The sequence below is a fragment of the Pteropus medius genome, unplaced genomic scaffold (genome assembly GCF_902729225.1).
Source record: "Pteropus medius unplaced genomic scaffold, Ma_sr-lr_union100, whole genome shotgun sequence".
Taxonomy (NCBI): Eukaryota; Metazoa; Chordata; class Mammalia; order Chiroptera; family Pteropodidae; genus Pteropus; species Pteropus medius.
The window spans coordinates 6,880,806-6,904,933 of NW_024351543.1; the positions used below are offsets into that span (position 1 = coordinate 6,880,806).

Consider the following 24,128-nt stretch of genomic DNA (forward strand, 5'->3'; position numbering starts at 1 on the left):
TGATGACTCTGAGGAACTTTATTAAAAACAGTTTGGCAACACCTCTGCCCTTTTGTTTTTCATCTCTTCTTCTGCTCTTATCTGGACAGAAAACATGATGGCTGTCATCTCAGACCATGAGGAAGAAGATGACATTCTTAGTGAGCAGGAAGGATCCTGGGTTCCCTAGGAGTTAATGGAATAGAGCCACCACACTTGTCCTGGATTGTCTACCTTCAAATTTATACCCGAGAAGAAATAAACTTCTTTATTGTTTAAGTCACTAATATTGTAGGCCTTCGCTTACACGCAATCAAACTTAATCCCAACATGGTGGGTACAATTATTAGCCACATTTCAGATGAAGAAATCAAGAGACTAAGCAGGCCTTAGCCTTTTCCAGGATGCTCAGAAACTGGTCTAACTACAGAGCGAGAATACTTAGCAGAGGTAGGTTCAAACCCATGTCTCTCTGTCTCAATGCTGGTGCTCTTAACCACTAAGCTCTAATGTCCTCTCCAAACTGGGTGAAAAATGCCACAGCCTGGGTCCCTCACCATCTCTGAACAGATACCTCTGGACCTTGAAGGGATAGGTTATGAGATGAACTTGAATAAATAGGGACGAAATGCCAATATTTGAAGAGTAAATGTCACTCAAGAAAAAAATTCAGTTCTTCTGAAAACCAGTGGTGTGTGACTCTGTTAAGATAGATGAATAATATGTTCAATTTCAGGAAATGCAGGAAAGTCTCACTGAAGACCTTTTATGGGTCCAGCACTATATCAGACACTGTGGGAGATATGAAGAGAAATAAGACCCATCTCTGTCCTGAAAGGGCTTAAAGTCCAGTCAGAGCATCAGGGCAGCTTCCACATCCCTACTATTTTAGCCACAGTAAGTGCCAGAAGACATCTTCTAATTCTTAAAGAACTTAGCATTATAGACTTGCAGCTCTTTTTTTTTTTTCTTTAATTTTCATTTTATTAAAGTATAGTTGGCATATAATATGTATTAGTTTCAGGTGCACAATACAGTGATTCAACCTTTATATACCTTACAGAGTGATCACCATGATAAGTCTAGTAACCGTTATCTGTATATCTGTAATTCTTTATTATTTGTTAAGAAAATTCTTATTGAGGAAATGAAACAAAAATGTGAGGTCACATGTTTCCTTCTCTTTTACGTCAATCCCTATGATTTTTTTCCTACCCATGATTTTCCAAACCCACTACCTTTTCCCAGAAACAGCTTACCACATACTTGGAAGAATGGTGAAAATGCTTTGGGGGAAATTCCCCCGCAAAGGTTAATGTGTCTTATAAATCTGCCTCAATCCTCACTGGAGATGTCTCCATAGGGATGTTAGAGTAAGGAAGGCATTCAAATATGTTAACATTTTAAATAATCCAAGAACTGATTTGAGAGGGTCATCTCAGAGGATGCAAACATGGGCATAAAAGTGTCAGAAACAAGGGCTCCAGGAAGTTACAAGGGTAGAAGTAGAAATAAAAACCAAGGGGAAATACCACTTTCTCATGGGAATAAGAAAGAGGCAGAGTCTGACCCAATGTGGTTAGGAGTAGATATGGCAGACAGCGCTGCTCAAAATTAGGAAAAAAGAGAGAAAAGCAGGGACTATCACCTCTGGGAATATTCATTCTTCAAAAACTGTAAAGGAGATTTGCTAATTAAAGAGACTTTAAATTCTGGAGTCAGATCAGAGCTAATTCTGTGGGCTCCGGAGGAAATAGAGCCACCTGAATCTCTAAGGATGTTCCTAGAGACGGGAAAAGGACAGTGTTCCCTAAGGCCAGGAGTTTAAGCACTGCTTGGGGGAAATCGGAGGTTCATGTAAAAGAATGAGACTTAAGTATTACAAAGTATTAGATACAAAGTTGGAGGCAGTTGTTAAACTGGCCCTCTTTAAACGACCTATCTTGAAATGGTCATAGAATAGTCACTTCTGTCTTCACCTTGTTGCTATGAGTTCCCTGGGTGGCCTGCTGGATGTATTCCCCACCCCCTTTTTTTCTTTTTAACCAGTAAATGTTTATTTAACATAGCACACAAAGCTCATTGAAGCAGGCTCTGAATTCTGTGCCAATAACCCATCACACTAATCCTGGATTATGAGACTGAAATTTGAGGTGCTAACCCATCCATTTAAAAGTATGTCGAGTGATCATAACTAAAGTTCCCTGCACACTTATTGTTTGCTAAGTGCTTTATACATACCATCTCAATTATTCTTGACAACTCTCTAGAAGATAAGTACTATGACAAGTTCCATTTTACAGAAATTGAGGCTAAAAAACTGCCCAAATTTACACACCCTATAAGTGCAAAGTGAGGACTCACGCCGGAGTCTGACTGCCGAGTGAGGGCTCAAACCATCACTCCCTGTACTAGGCACAAAGAATAGATACACTTTAGACATAGTTTTCAGATGTCACATTTGATATTCATGTCAGTGTAGGGGCAGAGACCATTATGCCCATGTTTCTGATGAAGCAACAGAAGCCAGAGAAAATATCTGCCACTGGTCACTGAGTCAGCAAGTAGAAGTAAGGGATACTTGGCCAGGTCTTTTGATTCTAAGGCCAACGTTCTTTTGTGTACCAGTGAAGGGTGATGGTCTCAAGGCGGCCATCTATTTGGAAGCCTCTATTTTCTTAGATATGTACAACAGGCTTGGCCAGAGAGACACTCAGGAGCCTGGGGTTCTAGCAGGCCCTGAGAGCAATGCATGGAAGAGATGAAAGGACCCTGATCCACACCTTAGCCCCAAATCTTAGGGATGTGAAGGAAACTACCTAGTCCCAGACCTTTAGCCAAAGCTGTAGGACATCCTCTCATTTAGAGACCAACTTTCAGGGAAGTGACTTCAGACGTTGAGGCACATTCTGTGTGTCTGGCACTTTCCTCAAAAACAGCAGGACCAAGTAGACCATCAGACAGAAAATAAATAAATAAATAAATAAAGGGGAAATCCCCACAATGACTCAGCCTTCCAGGCCTGGTGTCTACCTCTTGCCACTCTTGGTTCCCTGCCACCTCCCCACTCACGGTTCTGGATGGTGATCTTGCGCTGCTGGTAATCCGCCCCCAGCACGGGCTCATTCTGCCCCCGCCTCTGGGCCACGATACGAACCTCCCGCTGGCTGTCATTGCAGTCATTAGACGGGTCCTGGCCCAGAGATAAAGCTGCCTGGTATGCTGAGGAAAGAGGACACACCCAAGTCACACAGCAATGGGGAAGTCCCAAGAAGAAAGGTGCCCTTACTGTGCCCTGGAGCAGTGAAGCTTTTCAATTTCTCCTGAGCTGAAGCATCTCCTGAGAATCTGATTCTGTAGGTCTGGAGTGAGAAGCAGGGATTCTACAGTTCTGATGTGCTCCCAGGTGATACTAATGAACCACACTGTGAGCAGTGAGACTCCAGATCCCTCCTGAAAGGCCATTTTTTCCAAATCCTGGTTGCATCCGTCTCCCATCCCAATTTCCTTTATCTTGTTTTCAATCATCCCAGACTCTGCTTCCATAGGGTTCATCCACCTGCCCTTGTAAAGTTTGAGAGCTGTTAAATCTGCTGGGGCAAATGCCTACTACCCTAGTCTCCCAACTTCCCACTTAACTTGAGCATTTTAAGAGTAGCCCCCAGGAGACGATGCCTTGATTTAGAGAGGGGTCTTTTGAGAACAACATCAGGCTCTGCGGACAGTTATGTTTTGGGGTTCAGACTGTCAGACATTAGTGAAGGCTACAAGAAGTAAAGCTGATGCCTCCCTCTCTTTTTCCTCATCTTAAGAATCTCACTTCCTGCCTACAAACAGTGTTTACTTCTATTCTCCAAATTTCCACAAGTTTAATTGTCCCAGGCTGATGGCAAGGATCAAGGTTCCTTCATTCCTTGAGAGAGGCAGAGGTGGGCAGTTAGGAAAAGCTTTGATTCCCGACAGCAGAACTCACATGAGTGAGGCAGCTGTTACTGAGAGATGGGACTTGGCTTAACCAGGGGAGAGTTCTGCAGTTCTAAGAGGTGTCCAACAATGAATGTGCTCCCTGGGGGCCGTGAGCTCTCCATTACCGAGTGATTAGTCAGTCAGCAGAGGAATCACTGTCCACCAGGAAGGCTGGCCAGAGAAAGGAACTTGTAATGGGTGGGAGGTTCACAAATGACCATTCTTCATGCATCCTGCAGGGTGTAGGAGTCTTCTTGTGTTGATTCTAAGGGTGGGGTGATGGGAGGTAGATCTGCATCCTCATCTCAGTGTGCTGGCTTGCAACCAGGAAAGTACTAGGAGGCAGGACTTGTTCTGCCTTTTACTTAATGTCTGAGCTGCCTTAAATCTTTTTAGAACAAGGTGGGACATAAATTTTAAAATAAATAAAATAGTACATGACCTTCGACAAGGTTATCTTGTTGACGTACATCTGCTTGGGCTCATTTTGTTTATCTATAAAATGAGGGGAAGAGATTAAGTGCTCTTTGTGGCTTCTTCTCACTTACAAGGATTTGTGATTCTAAATAATTCCTACACCCTAATGGCACTATGTCACAAAGGGACCCAGGCAGACCCAGAATGGGGAGAGCACTCACATGCAGAGTAGTAGTCAAAGATGGGGTCCTTGCAGAAGGACTTGAAGCGCCATGTCACGACCACATCCTGAAGCTGGGCAGAGGTGGTGTAGTCACATTTGAGGACGACAGAGGCAAACAGGGTGACATAGCGCTCCGTGTGCTGGACTGTCACCAGCAAGGACAGGCACCCTGCAGCCAAGAGCAGGAGACAATGCTGAAGGCAAACCAGTTCTCTGCGAGGTGACCCATTTCTGTTCGTGGGGTAATAAAAGCAATGCAAATGAGCAAACACACTGCCTGACTACTTGGGAGCTCACAGGCAGACTGCCAATTCTTACTTGGCCTGGGTAGCGTGTGAGGCGGAGACTGCACAGACAATGGGAAGATAGTGAAGAAAAGAAAAAGATCAAGGACAACTCCCAAGTTGCTCATAGTCCATCAACAGTGGACAATGCATGCAACAATAATGAAATAACATTAAAATAAGGCCATATTAGCACTGGAGTAGCCTTGCTAATACAGATTTTTTTTCCCCACATATCTTTCTTTTTACAATGTTCTCCCATTTCCCTAAGGATAAACTTCAACCCCCACAACCGGGTCTATGAGACCAGTCACATCTGTCTTCAGCCTTTCTCTACTGCTGCCTCATTTCTCTTCATGCTCTACCTTACACTCAGAGCGTTAGCCACTCTGAACTTTCTTTGGTCCTTTCCATGCTAGGATTGCCGTCTTCACCAAATATTCCTAAATGTGACTCTCTCGGCTGGAGCACTCTTCTTTATCACTGGGGCCACCATTCTACTCCCTTCACTAAGCTAATTACTAGTTATTCCTTAGGTCTTCAGCTGCATCCTCAGTTCCTCAAGAAGGCTTCCCTGACTGCTCGTCTGGGAAGACGGGCCTACCTTTGTTTTCTCAAAGAGCCTCATCTTACCCTCAGGAAGCACTTTTCACACTTCTTGGTGAAGGCCTATTTACTGTAGGCTCTGAGAAGGCAGACTGAGTTTGTCTCTAACTCACTGTTCAAACACAAGCACCTCATACTGTGCTGTCACCTCCTTGGCACCCAATAAATGTTTGTTGAATAAAGGATGAAATGAAAGACCAAGAATGCATTAACCAGTGGATACTGGCAGTACATGTCAACATAAGCATAAAGTAAATAAAACAAAAATGATCAGATCGTGACACATTTTATCAGGAAAGATGCGAAGGAATTAAATTTTTCTTTTTTTCATTTTAGAAACTTCCTCCCTTTACCCTCCAAATCTACAGACATACTCCAGATCTACCTTGATGAGGAACCAGGTGGAACAGAAATACCAGGTGGGACTCTGGCACTGTCATAGGGCCACACATAATCGGTGTCTTGTAATGTTCCTATGTTAATGTGGTTTCTAGGCTGGGTTATAGGGGATCTTCTCGTAGGAGGGTTAGCGTAGAGCAGAATACTCATGCTTGAGCTTACACCAGAAAGACTTGTGACAGCCCAGATGGATGTCAGCAGAAGTTTCGGATTAGGTAGTACTTGAGTGGGGCCCCAAAACTCACATTTCTAACAAATTTCCGGGAGATGCTGATGCTACTGCTCTGGGCACCACACTTTGAGAAACATTGATCTAGACCAGATTTAAAATAACAGAGAGGGTTTATGTAACTCTCTTCCTCTTATTATAAGGGCCAAGGAGAAAGTGGTTCGAGCTGGGGTTCTCGGGCAAAATTGCTTTCATTTTGACTGAGTCATTCCCACAAACAAAACAAATATAGCCACCCCCTTACAGAGCAGCTGGGTGGGCCTGTTTCGATGGCTGACGCCACATGCTTCTGGGTTCTGCCTCACCTTCTGGACACAGCCCTGGACACTGGGTATATTGAGTGCAAGTTGGCTTTAGGCTACCAGTATCTCCTACAGAATTTCAAATAATGAAAGCAAATTGGCCCATGGCAAAGAAGGTTTCAAATTCTCTTATCCATGGAGAGAGAACAGAATGCTGTTCAGGATAGGCTCTGGCCCCCAGAAATGACCTGAGCCATCTCTAGGGCTGGGCTGTAATGAGGATTTGCCTGTGACAGCCATGCTGGAAAGAGGGTCTGCAGAAGTGCAGGAAAGACCTGTGGGTGGGGAAGGCTTCATGAAGGAAGAGATTTAAGTTAGATTCTAAGACTCAGGAAGAATTAAGATTACACATGAGAAATAGAGATCAGGAAGAGAAACTAATTGTTTTGGGACAGAAAAAGAAGTGCGCAAAGTCCCTGACCAGGAAGGGGCAGTTATTTGGAGAACCTGGCTGCCATCTCTGGCTTTATAGGAGACAGAGGAGATAAATAAGGAAGGGCTGGTGGTGGTGACTGGGAGTTGGGGCGATGGAGGAGAGTCTATATTACACTCCAATGTCTATTTCTACTTAATGGGTAATTACTGAACACTTTTCTGAAGAAGAATAAATAGGATAAAAATGTTTTTAGGAAGATGGATAACTTCTTTATTCAGCTATGAATGGAAAAAGAACATCATTTTGAAAATAAGCTTTCAGTAGTTTGGGGAAAATAGCTGCTGTCTCTACCAGCTGTAGGATTCCTGGAAATCAGTATAATCCACATGGAAGAGCCAGTGACCAGCATCTCAAACTTAACATGGATTATATTGTAAACTGCTTTTTTATGTTTGTTCCCCCACCCTCACCACCCATTTGTTTTTTTTTCCAGAACTCACCTGATATAGACTTTGGAGTTCCCCAACACAGCTTTAACTGAACAGTTGAAGAAACTACAGGTAAAATTTTGACAATGAATTTGTCAACACTAGCTTATTTTGTACAATAACACATATGGATTGAAATAGAAAAACACTGATTTGTGGTCTAAACAAAATCCTAGGGTCACATAGCACTTTCAAATGTTTTCTTTTAGACACTAAATATGATCTCTGGGAAATGAAAAGCTAAGCCTATTTCATACACAGTGAATCTGAGATTAAAAAGGTAAGTGGCTTATCTGTGGTCATTCACTTTGTAAGAGAATATGAGTCAAGATTATTCTCCTGAGCAGTGCCCTTGTCATTCTGCCTGGCTATTCTTTAAATAAAGGAAGATATTTGGTATTCATTAGCTTGCAAATAATTAGAACATGGGGCCAGGCTACCTGAACAATAATTAATATACAATTGGAAGCACTCTTTCTGATACCATAATTAGTAACCAACATGTTTTTTATTTTGCTGAATGGTAATTCAACATAAATAGCAGTTTATCCAAAAGACTCCAGACAACATTATTTGCATAGAGGTGGGACATTTGGAAGTAGGTAGGGTGGGTTTCCTGAGAGTCACAGGAGGGAATTTGATTAGGGCCAGAAATTGCTCTGGGGTAGCTTTGAAGATTGCTGAATCTGACATTCCAAGGGAGGACATGAGGACAAGGGTGATCACTTTCATTACCAAATCCCCATTCAGCAATCCATCCATGAATGCTCTTATTGTGGGCAAACCACACCTAGGGTCACACAACTCACCTTTACCAATGTCAGCACTGGCTTTGCCGCGTGGGCAATACTCTTTTATCCTCTCTTCGATTTCATCTCTTATGTAAATTTCAAGCCTTAAACTATGCTAGATTCCCAGATTTTCTATTATTATTAAATTTATTGGGGTGACATTGGTTAATAAAATTAAAAAGGTTTCAAGTGTACAATTCAATAACACATCATATGTATATTGCATTGTGTATTCATCACTCAAAGTCAAATCTCCTTCCATTACCATACATTTGACCCCCTTTACCCATATCTACCCTCCCCGCCACTACCTTTCCCTCTGGTAACCATTAAACTCTTGTCCGTGTCTATGAGTGTTTGTCCTGTTCATTTGTTGCATTCAGTTTCATTGATCTCACCTGCACTCCCTCCAGGGGTCTGCCAGCCCCATAGCATCCTGTACAGTTGCCAGACCTTCACTCTCTGCCCACACTACCTTCACACACAGAAAGTGGGGAAGGGTCCCAGGACAAAAGGTATTGAGCAACCAGCAAACCTTTCTCTCTTCTCAGTTGTTGCAGAGGTTTCTCAGCATCTACTGTACGAGGGGCAAGGTACATAATATTGTCTCTAGTCCTCACAAACCCCCTAGTGTGAGATCAGCCCTGTTCATCTCTGTGGGCCAAAGTTCAGACAATAAGCCAAGCCTTCTCAGCCTCAGGATTTGAACTTGGGTCTTGTTGACACCAAAACCCAATCTTTCTCAAGTGGGCAAGTTTGATTTTCTAAGTGAAAGTCAGGCACTGAACTCTCGAAAAGTGGGAGGATTCTTCAGATCGACAGGAGGAGAAAGGAAGTAGCAAGTCCATTTCAAAGGCAAAAACCTCCCATCTTTCTTTTACTCGAGCCTGTTACTTCTCTGTAAAACTAAACCACATTGGGCATGCACGCTACTAAGCAGATAAAGTTTTCAAGAAGAGGCCAAAGGCAGCAAAATCTGGGCTGAAAATATGAACAGATTCAAAAAGGTAAATGTCCTGTTTATAGACTGCATCTTTGCTCTTTTAAACTTGAGTTTTCAAATTCATAAATTTCCTTTCTATTCTTAAATTTCCTAATTTCCTAGCTATCTATCATTTTCTCTTGAAAACTGTAATTCTTGAAGCTGACTTTCTGAGTTCAGATTCTGCGTCCACTCATCCATCAGCTAAAAGACCTAGCAAGTTATTTCCAAACTCCAGTTGTTTCTTTATATGCAAAACTGGGATGATGCTAATATTTGCCCGATAGAGCTGTAGTGATAACAAATGTCCAGCAGTTAGCAAAGAGCCTGGCACATACTAGACACTCAATAAACAATAGCTATCATTTGTTTCATCTGTAGGCATCTTGCTTACCGTAAAAGACTAAGATCAAGTGAGACCAGCATGTAAAAGCATTTTGAAAGAATTAAAATGATAGAGATGTAAACCATCACTACTGTTTTTTCTTTGCAGAATGAGTTAGTATATATAAGGCTTTGAAAGCTGTGTGGCCTTGAACCCTTGCAAATCCATTCACAATTTGCCTCCTCTGTGAAAGAGGAAGGGAGGCAAACCCATCTTTTGCAGCTGGGAAGGTAACTTCAGATAAGATACCAGGGCTCCTGGGAAAGAAGGAAGGGGAAGGGGATTCTCTGTTTCCCGCCATGAGGTACTTTCCAAGACCATGCTGCTGTGCAGAGTGGGGACTACCATCTGACGTTAAAGTGGAAGGAAAACATACCGAAAAAGAAGAGTATCTTTACAACTAAATGCCATGTGTTCCCAAATACATGCATATTTTTGTATATCTATTTATTCATTCTGTTTTCCCTGTCTAGACTCAAACTGGGCAAGATGTTTTACAGTTAAAACATATTATCCACACAGCACAGGGACACGGTTTCTTTTTCAACTAAAAGCTGTTTTCAGAAGACTGGATGGCATTTCCCCTCCTTTCCGCATGAAGGGTCCTAATTAGAAGGGGGTGGTAGGCAGGGAGGGGGAGCGTGGTCTTTCCTGGCAAGGGGCAATTGCTGAGTATTGACTCTGGTGGAAAGTCTGGATTCCTGAGTGTTTTTCAGGCACCCAGGCACCTCTGTTCCACTAAGCAGGTTAACAAAAAGTACACAGGTCTAATCCTATCAGAGTTTATCTCTGAGCAAGCTATCTCCCCAAGTATATTTGCTATTGGTACTTGTTATGTTTCCTTAGATAACAGTGCAAATATGAAAACAATGAAGGAGAAGAGGGACCAGCAATAAGTACAGACAAGAAGTAAGAGATCCAGAGTTAGGAGAAGCGAATATGGGACAAAGAGAAGAGGGACATAGCAGGGGAGAAATTGTGTCTATGTATGAAAGGTCTGGCATGTACTACTCAACAGTGCCAGGCTTGGGGTGGCACTAAGGATATGGCTACCCTAGGGAGGAAATTGACATATATTGAGTCCTTACATGTTGTTAGACACAGTATTAGGTGCTTTATTATATGGTTTCTCATTTAACATTTGCAAAAAGCCCAAGAGATAAGCTTTATATTTATCTCAATTTCCTAGGTGTGGAAAATCCTCAGAGAGATTAAGTGACTGGTTTAAGGTCACACAGCTAGTATATGGCAAACCTAGACTTAAATTTACACCTCTAAAATTCCAAAGCCTATCCTGTTTCCATTGTACCAACTGTCTTCTCGATAAGTTTTCTAATGGTGGATGTTTAACACTTTAAGGGATATTCACAAATTTAAGGAACATTCACAAATTTATTTTAGCCATTTTTGCTTTTTTGTTTATAAATATAAAATGAATAATAAACTTCAAACAATAAAGTAAAAAGTTCCTCCTTGCTCACCATGAATTCCACTCTCCAGAGGTATCACTGTTGACAATTTGGGGTATATCCCTCCACATCTCTTCCTATGCTGGTCTTTAAAAAAATTGATCATATTATGTACATTGATTTTCAACTTTGTTTTTTCTCTAAACTAATGATATATATCATTATATTCTATACCAGTACCTATAGATCTAATTATTTTAGTGGCTGGCTGCATGAAAATTCACTACATGAATGAACCATCATTTATTTATCAATTTTCCTAATGGTAGGCATTTAGATTGTTTCTGATTTTTCATCAATAATGCTGAAACAAATTGTTGAAATGAATATCTTTATATAAAATATCTCTTCATATGCATGCATTCCAGTAAGATATTTATCAAAGTGAGATGGTTGGGTCAAAGGGAATAAGGCTTCTATAGCTTAATAGAAACTTCAGGGAAGAAATTTATATTCCCATCAACAGTATGACAGTCCTATGTTTCATCATAATCTTTCCAACAGGGGAAAGTATCAATCTTTAAAAACTTTTTGATAAACTACCAGGTGAAAAAATAGCCACTCAGGTGGTTTGAACTTAATATTCCTTTGGTTATTAGGGGTAGAGGACAAAATCTGGCTGAGAGGCAGATGCTCGGAGTTTCCCAATGTCAGTCACTCAGATCAGTGACTCATCCGTGTCCCCACATGCTAATATCAGAGCACATGCAAATTGGGTCTAACCAGAATGACAAATTTCTTCATGCCTTGGGCCTTCAGAGGTCACTCATTCACTCATTTATTGAGAACCTATTATGAGCCAGGCACTATGCAATATCCCTGTACACTTGAAACTTATACTCTTGGTGAGAGAGTCAACAATAAACAAGTAAACACATACACAAGGTACTTCATGGATAAGTTTTATAGGGTTGCTCAGAAACTGCTAGAGCTTTGAATATCAAATCCTGCTACTGTACAATAAGAGACAAGACAGACACACTCATCCAAATGTTCCTGATAGCTCTTGGTAATTTCAAATTCTAAATCAAGCCCCAAATCTAAATCATCATCTTCCCATACAAACCTGGGCCTCTCCAATGTCTCCCATCTCAGCAAATGGCCAAGACTGAAGGAATCATCCTTGACATCTCTCCCTCATTCTCCATATACAATCTAATATCAAATTTGGTTTATATATGTCCTCGGTATTTCTGGAATCTCTCTCTCTCTCTATCCATCTTCACTCCCACCTTCACTCCATATAAGCTACCAGTACTTCCAGCCTGGCTATTGTCTCAGCTTAACTGGTACCTGTACATAGTCCAGTTCTCCTCCAAGTGGATTTCACACTGCTGTCAGTCTCCCAACTTCTTCTCTTTAAAAATCTCCAAAAGCTGTTCTTAGGATAAACACAAAGCCTCCTACCATGACCCATGAAGCCATGCATATCTGGTCCTACCCACTCCTCTGGCCTCATTTCCACCACTCAGTCACGTTGACATTCTTCCCTCCCCTCGTACTCACTGAGCTTCTATCCAGTAGTCTTCTATTCCTTTAGTTTGAAATGATTCTCGACTCTCAATCCAAGCATCACTTCTTCAGGGAGGGCCTCTCAAATGAGCAAAATCCAGATATTATACACTTTTGTGGTACCTTATAGCTCTTTTTCATGGTTCCTGTCATAGTTGTTTTTCTACATTTGCTTGTATTTCCTTTAGACTTTAAGCACCATGGGGCTAGGACCATGTCTGCTTTTGTCTGCCAGCACACCTGCTGGTTCATTATGCAGCATCTCATTCCACTGCATTAAACATTTGCTGAATAAAAGAATGAAATAACTCATATGAGACAGGCTAAACTTTTTAGAACAAATTTTAAGTGCTCCGAGAGTACAGAAAAATAAATGATTAAAGTTGACCATTTGTAGTATAACCAGACAAAAATTTTAAAAAAGGCTATGTGTTAGGAGCAGGAGTACAAAGAGTGTGCTATATCGGTGGGGACAAGGCTAACCAAGTTAATGAGGCCAGAATGAGTGAACTTTGAATTCCAAACAAAGAGCTTTAACCCACTCTTATAAACTATGAGGATCTAGTGGAGGTTCTTGGAGGATTAAAGTGAAGGTAGGAAAGACTGACCCAGGTAAGTTAATCTATCATCTGGGTACAGGATAGTTGGAACTAGACAGAGAGGTAGCAGTTAAAGAGGCAAGGAGATTGTTAAAATGCTTAAAGTAGGCTACTGTGATGTTTGTCACCTGGAATAGAAGGGGGAGGGTGAAGATCCTGGGATTAAGCAACAGAACTTGGTGATTAACTAACTGGGTTTGGGAAGCAAGAAAGTGTTAAAACTGCTTTCCTGACTTCACCTTACCCAAAGATTTATACATCAGAAGATACAAAAGTAATGACTGGAGAAAGATGACATGATCAGCGTCTTGCCAATTCTTAAAACACAATTTTATTTATCCCCCAAGGACTTCAAATGAGGAAACAAAGTACTAGGTTGAAAGAAATCCAGGCAGATGATACATTAATCACCTAGCATGTCATTCTATTGCATTTTTGTTGTGGCAAGATGTTTAATAAGCAGCATTTAGTTAGACATCCTGGAGGCAACCTATTTCTATTGCAGCAAACCAGGACTCAACTAGACAAAACAAACCTGCTCTATTGCACGAAACAGGCGAAAGAACAACAAACTGAGAGTGAGAATGCCAGGGTTCTGGTCCCAGCTTTTAAACTAACTCCACTCTGTCAACCTGAGATGTATGACTCCCCTGGATACACATTTTCTTATCTGTAAAACTGGCTGGAAGGGGAAGATGGGGACTGGGAGTGATTTCTACTGGTATTCAGCAGAGCACTAGGATTCTAGGGAGGTACTTCAGGTGGCCCCATGGGGACAAGGAAGGAGGCGAGTGGGCGGCCCATACACCACCCGTGCACCACTAATACCCCCTCACCCTCAGAAGCTCCACTTTACTATCTACTATGTGAGGGATTGGGATGCCATTAAGTCTTCTGTATTTCATCCCCACCACTGAGTGAAAATTACTAGTTCTAGATGCTTGTCCCTTAGGAGTCGGCTGTCTGATTTCCCAAAGAATGATATTACACGTTGATAGCTGTGTGGGTCTATAAGTTAACACCACTCTACGATCTTAAAAAATTTTTGCAGAAGTGAAAATGACACATACCCTTTTAAAATTTGGTGGGGAGTCGGGGGGACTGAATTTTCATTCAGGAATAAACTTTGAGGTTGAATGATGGTAACCAGAGCTGTTAGCCAATAAACAAAGAGCTGTAGGTACTTACTTCAGCCTTCTCTTAATGTCTTGTTTTAAGGTAAAAGTATCACTTGTGTGATAAAAAATTTTATTTCTTTTTAAAGATAAAACAAAACAAAACAAAACAAAGAGCCTCTGACAACTGAGCTCTCCACAACTCAGAGCACAGGGACTACAGTAACTTTCCAGGACTCCCTGACCTCAGAGGCTTCGTCAGGGGCCCCAAGTCTCAGCAACCAGCAAGTAACCAAATCTGACATAATTCACTAATTGCCCACACTTTGCAATTGCAGAAACTTGGATGCTAATCAGAAGACTGGGTTGACTTCTCTTTAGAAACAGAGTAAACAAGGTGACAGCTCAAAATGAACACACTCTAGTATAGGGTTTTACAAAATTCATATCGCAGTTTGCAGTGGATCTTGAGAAAATCAACTAACTGGATTTTTCTATTTAATATTGTTAACTTGGGAAATATTTCCTATGTATTTAAATACTATTAAAATAATGTGATGTCAATTTTTTATTCTTATATCCAATATAGTAACAGGGTTTTGTGTGTGTGTGTGTGTGTGTGTGTGTGTGTGAGAGAGAGAGAGAGAGAGAGAGAGAGAGAGAGAGAGAATTTTTTGTTTCTAGTTTACAAATCTTATATATTTGTGTATGTGTCACAGTGTAAATGGTATTTCTTACTAGGAGCTGTGAAAAAAGTTTGAAAAACACCACTTTGGTAGATACTGGGAGTGAGAGTGGAAACGGATCTTCACCAGATTGATCTTAGAAACATTTTAGTAAGTTTGGTTTAAAAATAAAGAAGGGCAGTGGGAGGGACCCAGTGTTTCCTGAGTGATCACCACATTTGTAGACACTGTGCTTGACCTTAACTCACCCTACAAGAGTTGGCCTTTTTGGTGGGAGGGAGGAGGGCAAGAAGGGAAGAGGGCTTCTCAAGAATTTCTCCTATTCTCTAGATGAAGGGAGATTAAACGATTCCTCCAAAATTACAACTAGTAAGAGGCAGATTCTGAAATCCAAGCTGATGGTCATCTGACTATTAATTGCAGTTTTATAACTGTAGGGAATGGAGTAGGGAAGCCTAAATTGTTTCTTTAAAGTTATCTTTAAAAAATCCTACCTGGGTCTAAATCGTTATTACCATTATCACCATGGCTGACATTTATTAAGCCTTCACTTTGTTCCAAGCACTGTGTTGAGTGCTTTAAAACCTTCATTTCATGTAATCCTCACAGAAACTTTGAGATATATACTATAATCATCCCGATTTACTGGAGGCTTTCAGCAGTTCAGTAAGTTGATGAACATTGTGGATGCAAAATCCAAATGCACATTAAATAGCTGAATGCAGCTTTAATTACATTTCCTACACACATTCAGAGAAAACATCTGCTAAAAGAGCTATTTCTCTCTCAAAGCGTTAGTCAAAACAGTTAAAATCTCAATTTCTCACCTATGAAATAAAAGTGATATCAGCTGTTCGCTTAGGGCTTTTTCAGCATTCAGCATTTTCCGGTTCTAAAATGTGTCATGCAGGTAGACTTCCATTTAAAGAGTGCCAGGCAAACACAGCAGTTTATATTATTTTACCACTTCAGCCTCCTAGCTACTCATACTGCATGGCAGTTCAAGAACACCTGGAGCGCCACTTTCTGAAGTCCCTGTCCATTTAGCAATTTGTTTACTAGAAGAATATGCCCTTGGGTTCCATCACTGTGTTTGGAAAATGTTCAGTGTTCAATATTCTTCATATAAACTGTATAGTTTTAAAAATATTATGCTGTTGATTTACGGATTGGGGTTTATACCCTAATTGGATTTTTTGTAAGACTTCTTTTCTCATCCTATTGACCTAGATGACTGCTAGCTATAAAGTCCATGCCAGTTCCTCTCTGGCCCCTTTCAGCTCAGCACTCTGGGGGATGCAGTAACCAGAAGCAGAGGTGGGGGTAGATTTCTATTTTTTTTAAAAAAGCAGCTCAAGCAACTTCAGAAATCCCTAGCTGCTGTGCACTTTCAGCTGAACATGTGAGGCATAGAAGAGAAAACAGGTTTTTATGAATTCGTTTTCATAGTCTAAACAGATGACTGCTCTGGTAGAATTTCAGGCACTTCAATTTAGTTGAGGTTTAGTCGATTGCCTCGTGTATCATGGGTGTCCAACATCTAGTCTTGCCAACTTCAGATAAGTTGTAGCTCCTATATGCTGAAAAAAACGTGGTAAGCTAGAGGACCTTAGGGATACCAGTTTTCTAGTTTTTCTACCCTTTTGCAATCTTCCCTCCCTCAGCGTTAAGCTTGTTATTGCAGAATCATATCTGAATGAGATTTTGTTACATTTGAGTGATTTTCATGTCCTACTAAGCTTGTAAAAATGAAATTCTGCCTGTATCTTTATACTACATCTTTTCCTTCAGAAAACTATAAGACTCGAAATTAGTCTGTGGGCAAACTGAGCTGACCTCCCACTGACAAAGAGGTAAGAGGGCAGCTATTCTTAAAAGAGAAGGTCGGGGGGAGAGGGAGGCGGGGGACAGGTAAAACAAAATAAAACAGGGCAGAAATTCAAAGGGAAATGATAGTTCTTGTTTGCAAGATCACACCTGCATCCTAACTGAAAATGGCTGAAAGAGTCTGAACATTCCGTCACACAGCTATCCTGTCCTACCTGGTTTCACTCATGCAGATACCACTCCTGTCATATTCCCAAGAGATAAAAACCGAGACACATATGCTTTCCAAAGCAGACAGGAGATTGGTATGGAGGTTGAGAATGAAGGAGATGGTGGGTGTTTTGACACCTGATGGGGAGATACTGAGCAAGGAGGTAGTTAGGGAAGCAGGTGGACACCGAGGAAGTAAAAGTGACCCTAAAGATAGTCAGCAAAGAGCTACATGTTGTGGTCCTGTAAAATAGATTCTGAATCATACCGAACATCTGTTATATACCTGAGGACACATTATAATCTGCCAGGAGTAAAATAAAAGTATTTCTGGGTCAATACTAAAAGCAAGTATCAGATGAAAGGAAAAGTAAAACAGGAATTGTAAAAGTGATGTTACCGCATCTGTCAATTCAACTTTTGAGACCAAGGAGTGCCTAATGACTGCAGGAGGGGAAATCTAGAGGCTCTGGGTTTCTGAATTGTACCTGTTTTTGAAGGGCCTGGTCTAATAAAAGGGAAGCAACAGGTTCCCACAGTCAGAAACTCGATCCAGTCCCTGCACCTCCTGGAGCCCGTGCCAAGAATCTCCGGAGCGCGGCCCAGGCCTTCGCTGCCCAGCCTGTGGCCAACTCTGCAAGGCCAGGCAACAATGGCTTCCTGTCTATTTGGGCTCCAGGTTGGGACCATTTCCCCACGGCTCACCTGTTGGGAGCCAGGTGAAGAGCAGCAGCCAGGGTGCAGGTGGCTCAGGGCCCATGACAGCCCCTCTCTGACCTCCTTTCAGCTCAGTGACTCTGGGGCACTGCGACTTTCTTCATCAGCTGCCGCTCCAGGAATCCCTCGGCTTTCCCCTCACTGGGCGCCCCGCAGCGAGAGGGCCCGCCCTGGTCGGCGAGCGGGTACCGGGCTCATGCCACCTGCGGCGCTCCCCGAGGCTCCGCCTCCGGCACCAGCGCCGCCGTTTCCTGCTCCGCCCCCGGTCCGGGAGGTTACCGCGGCCACCTTTCCTACCTGCCACCGCCCCTACCGCCCCTACTGTAGGCTGCCAGGTATTTCCCCGCAAGGAAGCACCGTCTCCTGCCGCTTCGGCCTATGGAGAATGTTACCTTTTTTCTCCAGAAGTTCTCGGGAAATCTTACCCCTAGGTATTTTCTCCCCATCTCTTTGCAGAATTATGTAAATATAACTTTCTAGGGAGTATTTCCTGCGTTATATTTCCATTCACTTATACATGCTTGAAAACCATTCGTGTCTTCTCCCCCCACAAACACCCCGTCCCCCAATAATATGAAGTTTACACATAATGTCTGCTCAGATTTTTTAGAAACTAAAGATGAAAGATATGAACTAGAGAAAGAAACTTAATTTTCCACAATTATAAAAGCAGCATATGCTTATTGTAGAAAAGTTAGAAAAATGTAAGTTAATGGAAAAAAGAAAAAATCCTGCTCCCACCACCCATAGTTAGGCATTGTCAATGTTGGTATATATCATTTTTATTATTTCTCATCCTGCATGCAACTCAGCAGTCCTTCACAGACCTCAGCCCTCCCAAGGTCAAAAATTCTAGGTCTCTTTACACGGAGCCACCTAGGACACAATTTCATCTTTTCTTGGCATGAACCCACAGGGAGAGGTAAAGAAAACAGAGGAAAAAGGCACACCTGACTTCAGGAACCAACCAACCAACAACATTAACTTGAAAAATCACCTATATGCTGGTAAATGTAAATAGACAGCAAGCCATTTTATGTACCTCTCCGTTATCAGGGATTTTGGTCATGTACACTCTTCTGTAACAAACACAATTCTCCTCCCTCCCAGCCACCATCTTTTTTCCCAAGAAAAGAATTATAAAGATGCATTAAACATGGTTTCTGCTCCTTGAGAAATTTCCATTCTGGTCACTGACCCTAGAAGTAAATGTTATTTCTCTTAAGTGTACCCCTGTCCTGCTCTACTGCGAAGGGTCCTCTTCATTGATGTTACTGGTGTCCCTCATCTCACTTCCACTCAGAGGATCATCCTTGTCCTGAATCTGATAGGAAGTCTCAACCCAGTCCTTTCTCCTCATGAAACAGTAGTTCCATGGAATTAACATTCCATGGAATGTTAATAAATAGTATATGGGGGGAAAGGCTCTGTGATTAAATAAATTTAAGAAATGCTGGATTAAACTAAAACATTTTTTTTCAGGACTTATAGAACCCTTAGGGTGCTAGTGTGTATTTGACTTTCCAAGGGAATATGTCATACAGCATTTCTCGGCAGTATTCAACCACAAAACCCTTTCTTTCTCACACATATCTCACAGCAGATGTTCCCTGGAATATATTGTGGGAAATTTTGGTGGTCTAAACTAAACATAATTGGAGGGATACGTTGGAGATTTCTATAGGAACAAAAAATGACTTTAACAACGGTTTTCTCAAGTGTGGGAGAATTAGAATTTTCTTATTCTCTCTTGGAAAGGACTTATTCAGTTGAACATCTACCTCCATTGCTTTTCTTGGAGTGAACATTGAAGGTTAACTTTATTTGCATGTTTCTCTGTCTGCTCCATGCATCTTTTTTCTTTACTTTATTAAACATTATGTAGCAAGCAATGTTCTGTTTTAGATGCATTATTTCATTAAATTCTCACAATAACTATTATTACAAATTCCATTTTACAGATATGAAACCTGAGGTACAAAGAAGTAACTTGCCCAAGGTAACAAAGCTAGTAAGTGGTGGAGTTATGAATCTAAGTGAGGCAGTCTGATTCCAGACCTTGTGCTCTTAGCTATTCACCATATACTTTACTTAGCTATGCCTCGATCTGTATTTATAGCTAGCTGACTCTATCAGTGGGTGCTAATGCAGTTTCTTTCCATGTGTGTCATTTAGCTTTACACAAAAGAAATTTTATTCCACTGCCATGAGCTCTCCTAAGCCAATTGTTGTGCCAATGTGTGCCATGGTTCATTAACAATTAAATAAGAGTACACATTTGGCTCAGAACAACTAACAGTTCTTTCATTGCTAGATATAGAAGTAAAGATCACTTGACCTGCTGATAGTGACTGACATAAAAGTGTACTCATATACAAAGTAAAAATACCTACTATGTATTATACACATATTCAGCTAGGCACTAGTCTAAGCACTTTTTGTATTAACTTCTGTAATTCTCTCGACAACACTGTGAGGCAGGGACTATCATTGTCCTCATTGTACAGCTCAAGAACTTAAGGGACAAAGTTATTCAGGTTCCCCCAGCTTTTAAGTAGCAGAGCTGAGATGCAAACTCAGGCCGTCTACCTTCAGAGCACACACTCTTAATCACTGCCCTAGCCATATTGTACTTCTTTATGTCGACTGCTCCAGGGTATAACAACAAAGTGCCAAACTTAAGATCTCATCACTTATAATCATACTTCTTAATTGAAACTGTGCCCATGAATATTTGGGAATACTGCATTTCTATGTGTATGTGTGTCTGTATTTGAGAATAATGTGATATTTGTTCATCTATATGTGTATTTATAAAGAATGCAGAAAAGAAAAGGCAGAAAAGAAACATGTAAGTGAAAATCATGCCCCAGACAGTTAAAGCTAAAGGGAGGCAAAAAATGAAAGTAGCTAACTGATGCTGAAATATTTGGAATATAGTTGGCTCTCTGTATCCACAGGTTCCACATCTGTGGATTCAACCAACCAAATCCCATAAATCTGGAGGGCCAACTAAGGGACTTGAGTATCCACAGATTTTGGCATTCACGGGAGGTTCTGGAACCAATCTCCCAGGGATACTGGGATACGACTGTATATTTTATTCATCTTTGTATGCCTGGCATCTAGCACAGTATCTGGCATATAGGTAGTGTTCAATAAATATTTGTTGAGCCTTTATCCATAGTTTTTGGAAGAAGTGACCTGTGAGCTGGCTTTGAAAATCAGTAAGACTTTGCCAGAGTAATCTAAGCAGAGAGGTTAGCATGTACAGAAGGTCATGGCACCAGGAATAGGGCAGGGTTGAGAATGGTAGGAAAATATGTTAGAGAGCTTGCCAGGGTGAATAAAGGGCTTGCATGACCAGCTGGAGAGCTAAGGCTTTATACAATACACAATGAGGAGCCAGAAAAGGGTTTTAAGCCAGGCAAACATGATCAGACTTGCATTTTAGAAAGATAAACTTCGCAGCAGTGAGAAGAATAGTAGGCGAGAATTGAGATGAAAGGCAGAGAAAACAGAAAACTGCTACTATAGTCAAGGTGGGGGATACTGAGGGCTCAAGCCAATCATTGATGTTGGAAATAGGGAGGAGAGAATACTTTGGCAGATATTTAGAATTTAGAACTGACAAAATTGATGATAAATTAGATGTGGCAATTGAGAGAATATAAATTTCTGACTATTGAGCCTGGATAGATGCTGATGCCTTTAAAGAACATAGATACATAGAAAGATTTTGAATCACTTCAGACACATTGTACCTGAGAGAACAGTGGACTATCCAAATGAAACAGCTATAGATGATTTGACAACTTTTTAAAGTGCAATTGATTGATTGACATTGGTAGGAGCTACATACCCATTTAGAGAAGTCTAAGTTCGTAGAGATTGGCAGACCTACTTCTTGGTTAGTAGGATATAACAAGATAATTCATCTTAGAGTAGGGCTAAAAGCAAGAGGTGAAACTTAGTGAACGGACTTTGGGAACAACTATGTTTATTATTACCATTCCTTTTCAACGTAATATTCTAACTAGCGCAAGAAAATAAAAATTAAAAGGCTGAAAATGAAGAATAAAGATGTCATTATTCACAGTATTATGATTACACAGAATATTGAAGAGAATCTAGTAATTATATATAAGGACTAATGAGAGGTTGCTGGAAAAAAGGTCAATATATTAATGTCAGTGGTATATATGTATATACCAGCAACATCCATTTGGAAGACACAACTTTAAAATATACATTTGCAATGGCAATAAATCTATAAAGTAACTAGAAATAAACCTAACAGTATATATGGAAGAACTTTATAGAAAAATTATTAACATTGTTTTAAAGACTTGAATCAATGCAAAGATGTACTATGTTCATGGATCAGAACACTCAGTATCACTGAGGATGATAATTTTTTCCCAAATTAATCAATAAATTCTCTATATTTCTAACAAGAGTCTGAAAAATCTCAGAACTTCACAAGCCATTCCTAAAGTTAAATGGAAATTAGAGGGTGGCAAATAGCCAAGGTAATTTTGAAGACTAATAAGGAGGAAGAGGGGAATTCGCCTCTTCAAGTGATAAAGCAAGAGCAATTAAAACAATGTGGCATTTGCATATAGGTATACAGACAAGTGGAGCATCAAAGAGATTATGGAAGTAGACACACATATAGATGGGAACTTGATATATAACAGAGGTGGCATTATAATTCAATGAGACAATCATAAACTATTCAATAAAGGATGCTGCGACAACTAGTGTTTGTTATGGTAAAAGATAAGATGTACAGGCATAACTCAGCGATATTGCAGGTTAGGTTCCAGACACCACAATAAAGTGAGTATTGCAATAGAATGAGTCATAATATTTTTGTTGGTGGTGGGTCTTGCCTTCAATTTGTAAAAAATACAATATCCATAAGCACAATAAAGTCAAGTACAATAAAAGGAGGTATCCCAGTATCTTCCTCATACCACAAACACAATTCCAAACTGATTAAATGTTAAAAGCAAAATTTTCAAGCTTTTAGAGGACTATATGGTAGGATACCCATATAACCTTGAAAGAAAGAATGAATTCTTAAACAAAAAACAAAAAGAATAATTCATTAGGAAGACTGATAGTTAAGATTATATTAAATTAAAAGTTTGATAAACAAAAGACAACATATACAAAGTGAAAAAGCAAGCCGCAAATTGGAAAACAAATATTTGCCATGCATTTAAAAGGAAAACAATTATATAGCCAGCATACATAAAAAAAATCTCCTAAAAAGTACATAGGAGACAACCCAATGGTAGGGAAAATGAACAGGCAATTCACATAACACATAAGAGAGAATCTGATTCACTATTAAGCATATTAAAAGGTGCTTGACTTGACTAGTAATCACAAATCATAAGTTTAAAACAATAAGTTCTATTTCACATCTGGCAAATTGATTAAGATGTAAAAGTCTGAGTCATCCAAGTGTTGATAAAGATGTGAGAAGTGTAAATTGGTTCAACTACTTTGGAACAATTTGACAAAACCTTATAAAATTGACAGTGCACAGAACCTAGGACCTAGTGACTTCCCTTCTAGGTCTCCACACTATAAAAATTCTCATTCTTGTGCACGCAGACACATGTTTAAGGATGTTCGTTGTGGGGAATTAATAAATAAGATGGGGCTTATCACTGGAATGAGATAATTTACCACTGTTAAAATGAATTAATTAGATCTATATCATGGATGAATATTAAAAATATAATGTTATGTGAATAAAGAAGCTATAAGATACTATTTACAGAATTTCATCAAATGTTAAGATACAAAACAATATCATATAGTATTATGAAAGTTTCATATATATGTAGAACAAATATAAAAACATTGAGGGGAATGAGATTCCAATCTTAGAGCATCATTACTCCAGAGAGGAAGGGAGGAGAGAAATCAGTTGCGAGAGACTTTAGTTAAATCTGTAACATTTTATTTTTTTAAGAAATATCTGAAACAAATAAACTAAAAATGTAAAGTCAGTTAAATTTAGGTGGTATAAGTGGTGTCGGTTATACTATTTTATGTGCTTTTCTGTATCTTTGGCATATTTTGTAAATAAAAATACTTTCAAGACAAAAAAGAGTGAAGACTTGGCGTAGAATCAGACCAAGCGTGTTTGTGCCAGGACATTTCCACTGACATCCAGTGTGACATTATTTAAGTCATTTTTGGCCAAGAATGTTTTTATCTATCAAATGGGAAACTGGATGAGCTAACCTCTTTGCAGCTTCCCAGAGGTATTTACTTTTCTCTCTGGTGTTCATTCCTCTTGTGACAAAGCCCAGTTTACTGTTTACACTCCTCAGAGATAATGAATTCAATTATCAATAAGGGTCAGAATATCCAGTTCTTTCCAGCCCACTCCAAAGAGCTTGATTCAATTAGTCCGTGGGGAGGCCCAGGAAGCAGGTGGCTCTAATATGCAGCCAGAGTTGAGAAGACAGTTAAAGAGTGAGCTGGATGAGAGTGCCCCACATCTTTGTTACCAAATAGGGCATCCCCAGGATAGTCCCTAA

The 24,128-nt window shown here is 40.4% G+C and overlaps 1 protein-coding gene across 1 annotated transcript in view; it reads right to left on the minus strand.

Annotated features, from left to right (window-relative positions):
• Positions 1-17,835, minus strand: part of ILDR1 (immunoglobulin like domain containing receptor 1) — a 30,969-nt gene extending 13,134 nt beyond the window's left edge. Inside the window, exons 1-3 of the mRNA XM_039843168.1 lie at positions 17,551-17,835; positions 4,584-4,754; positions 3,052-3,201 (exon numbers count right to left, since the gene is read on the minus strand). Coding sequence (XP_039699102.1) covers positions 3,052-3,201; positions 4,584-4,754; positions 17,551-17,605 — 376 coding nt within the window. The 5' untranslated portion in view covers positions 17,606-17,835. The remainder of the gene's footprint in view (positions 1-3,051; positions 3,202-4,583; positions 4,755-17,550) is intronic.
• Between the last annotated feature and the right edge of the window lie 6,293 nt (positions 17,836-24,128).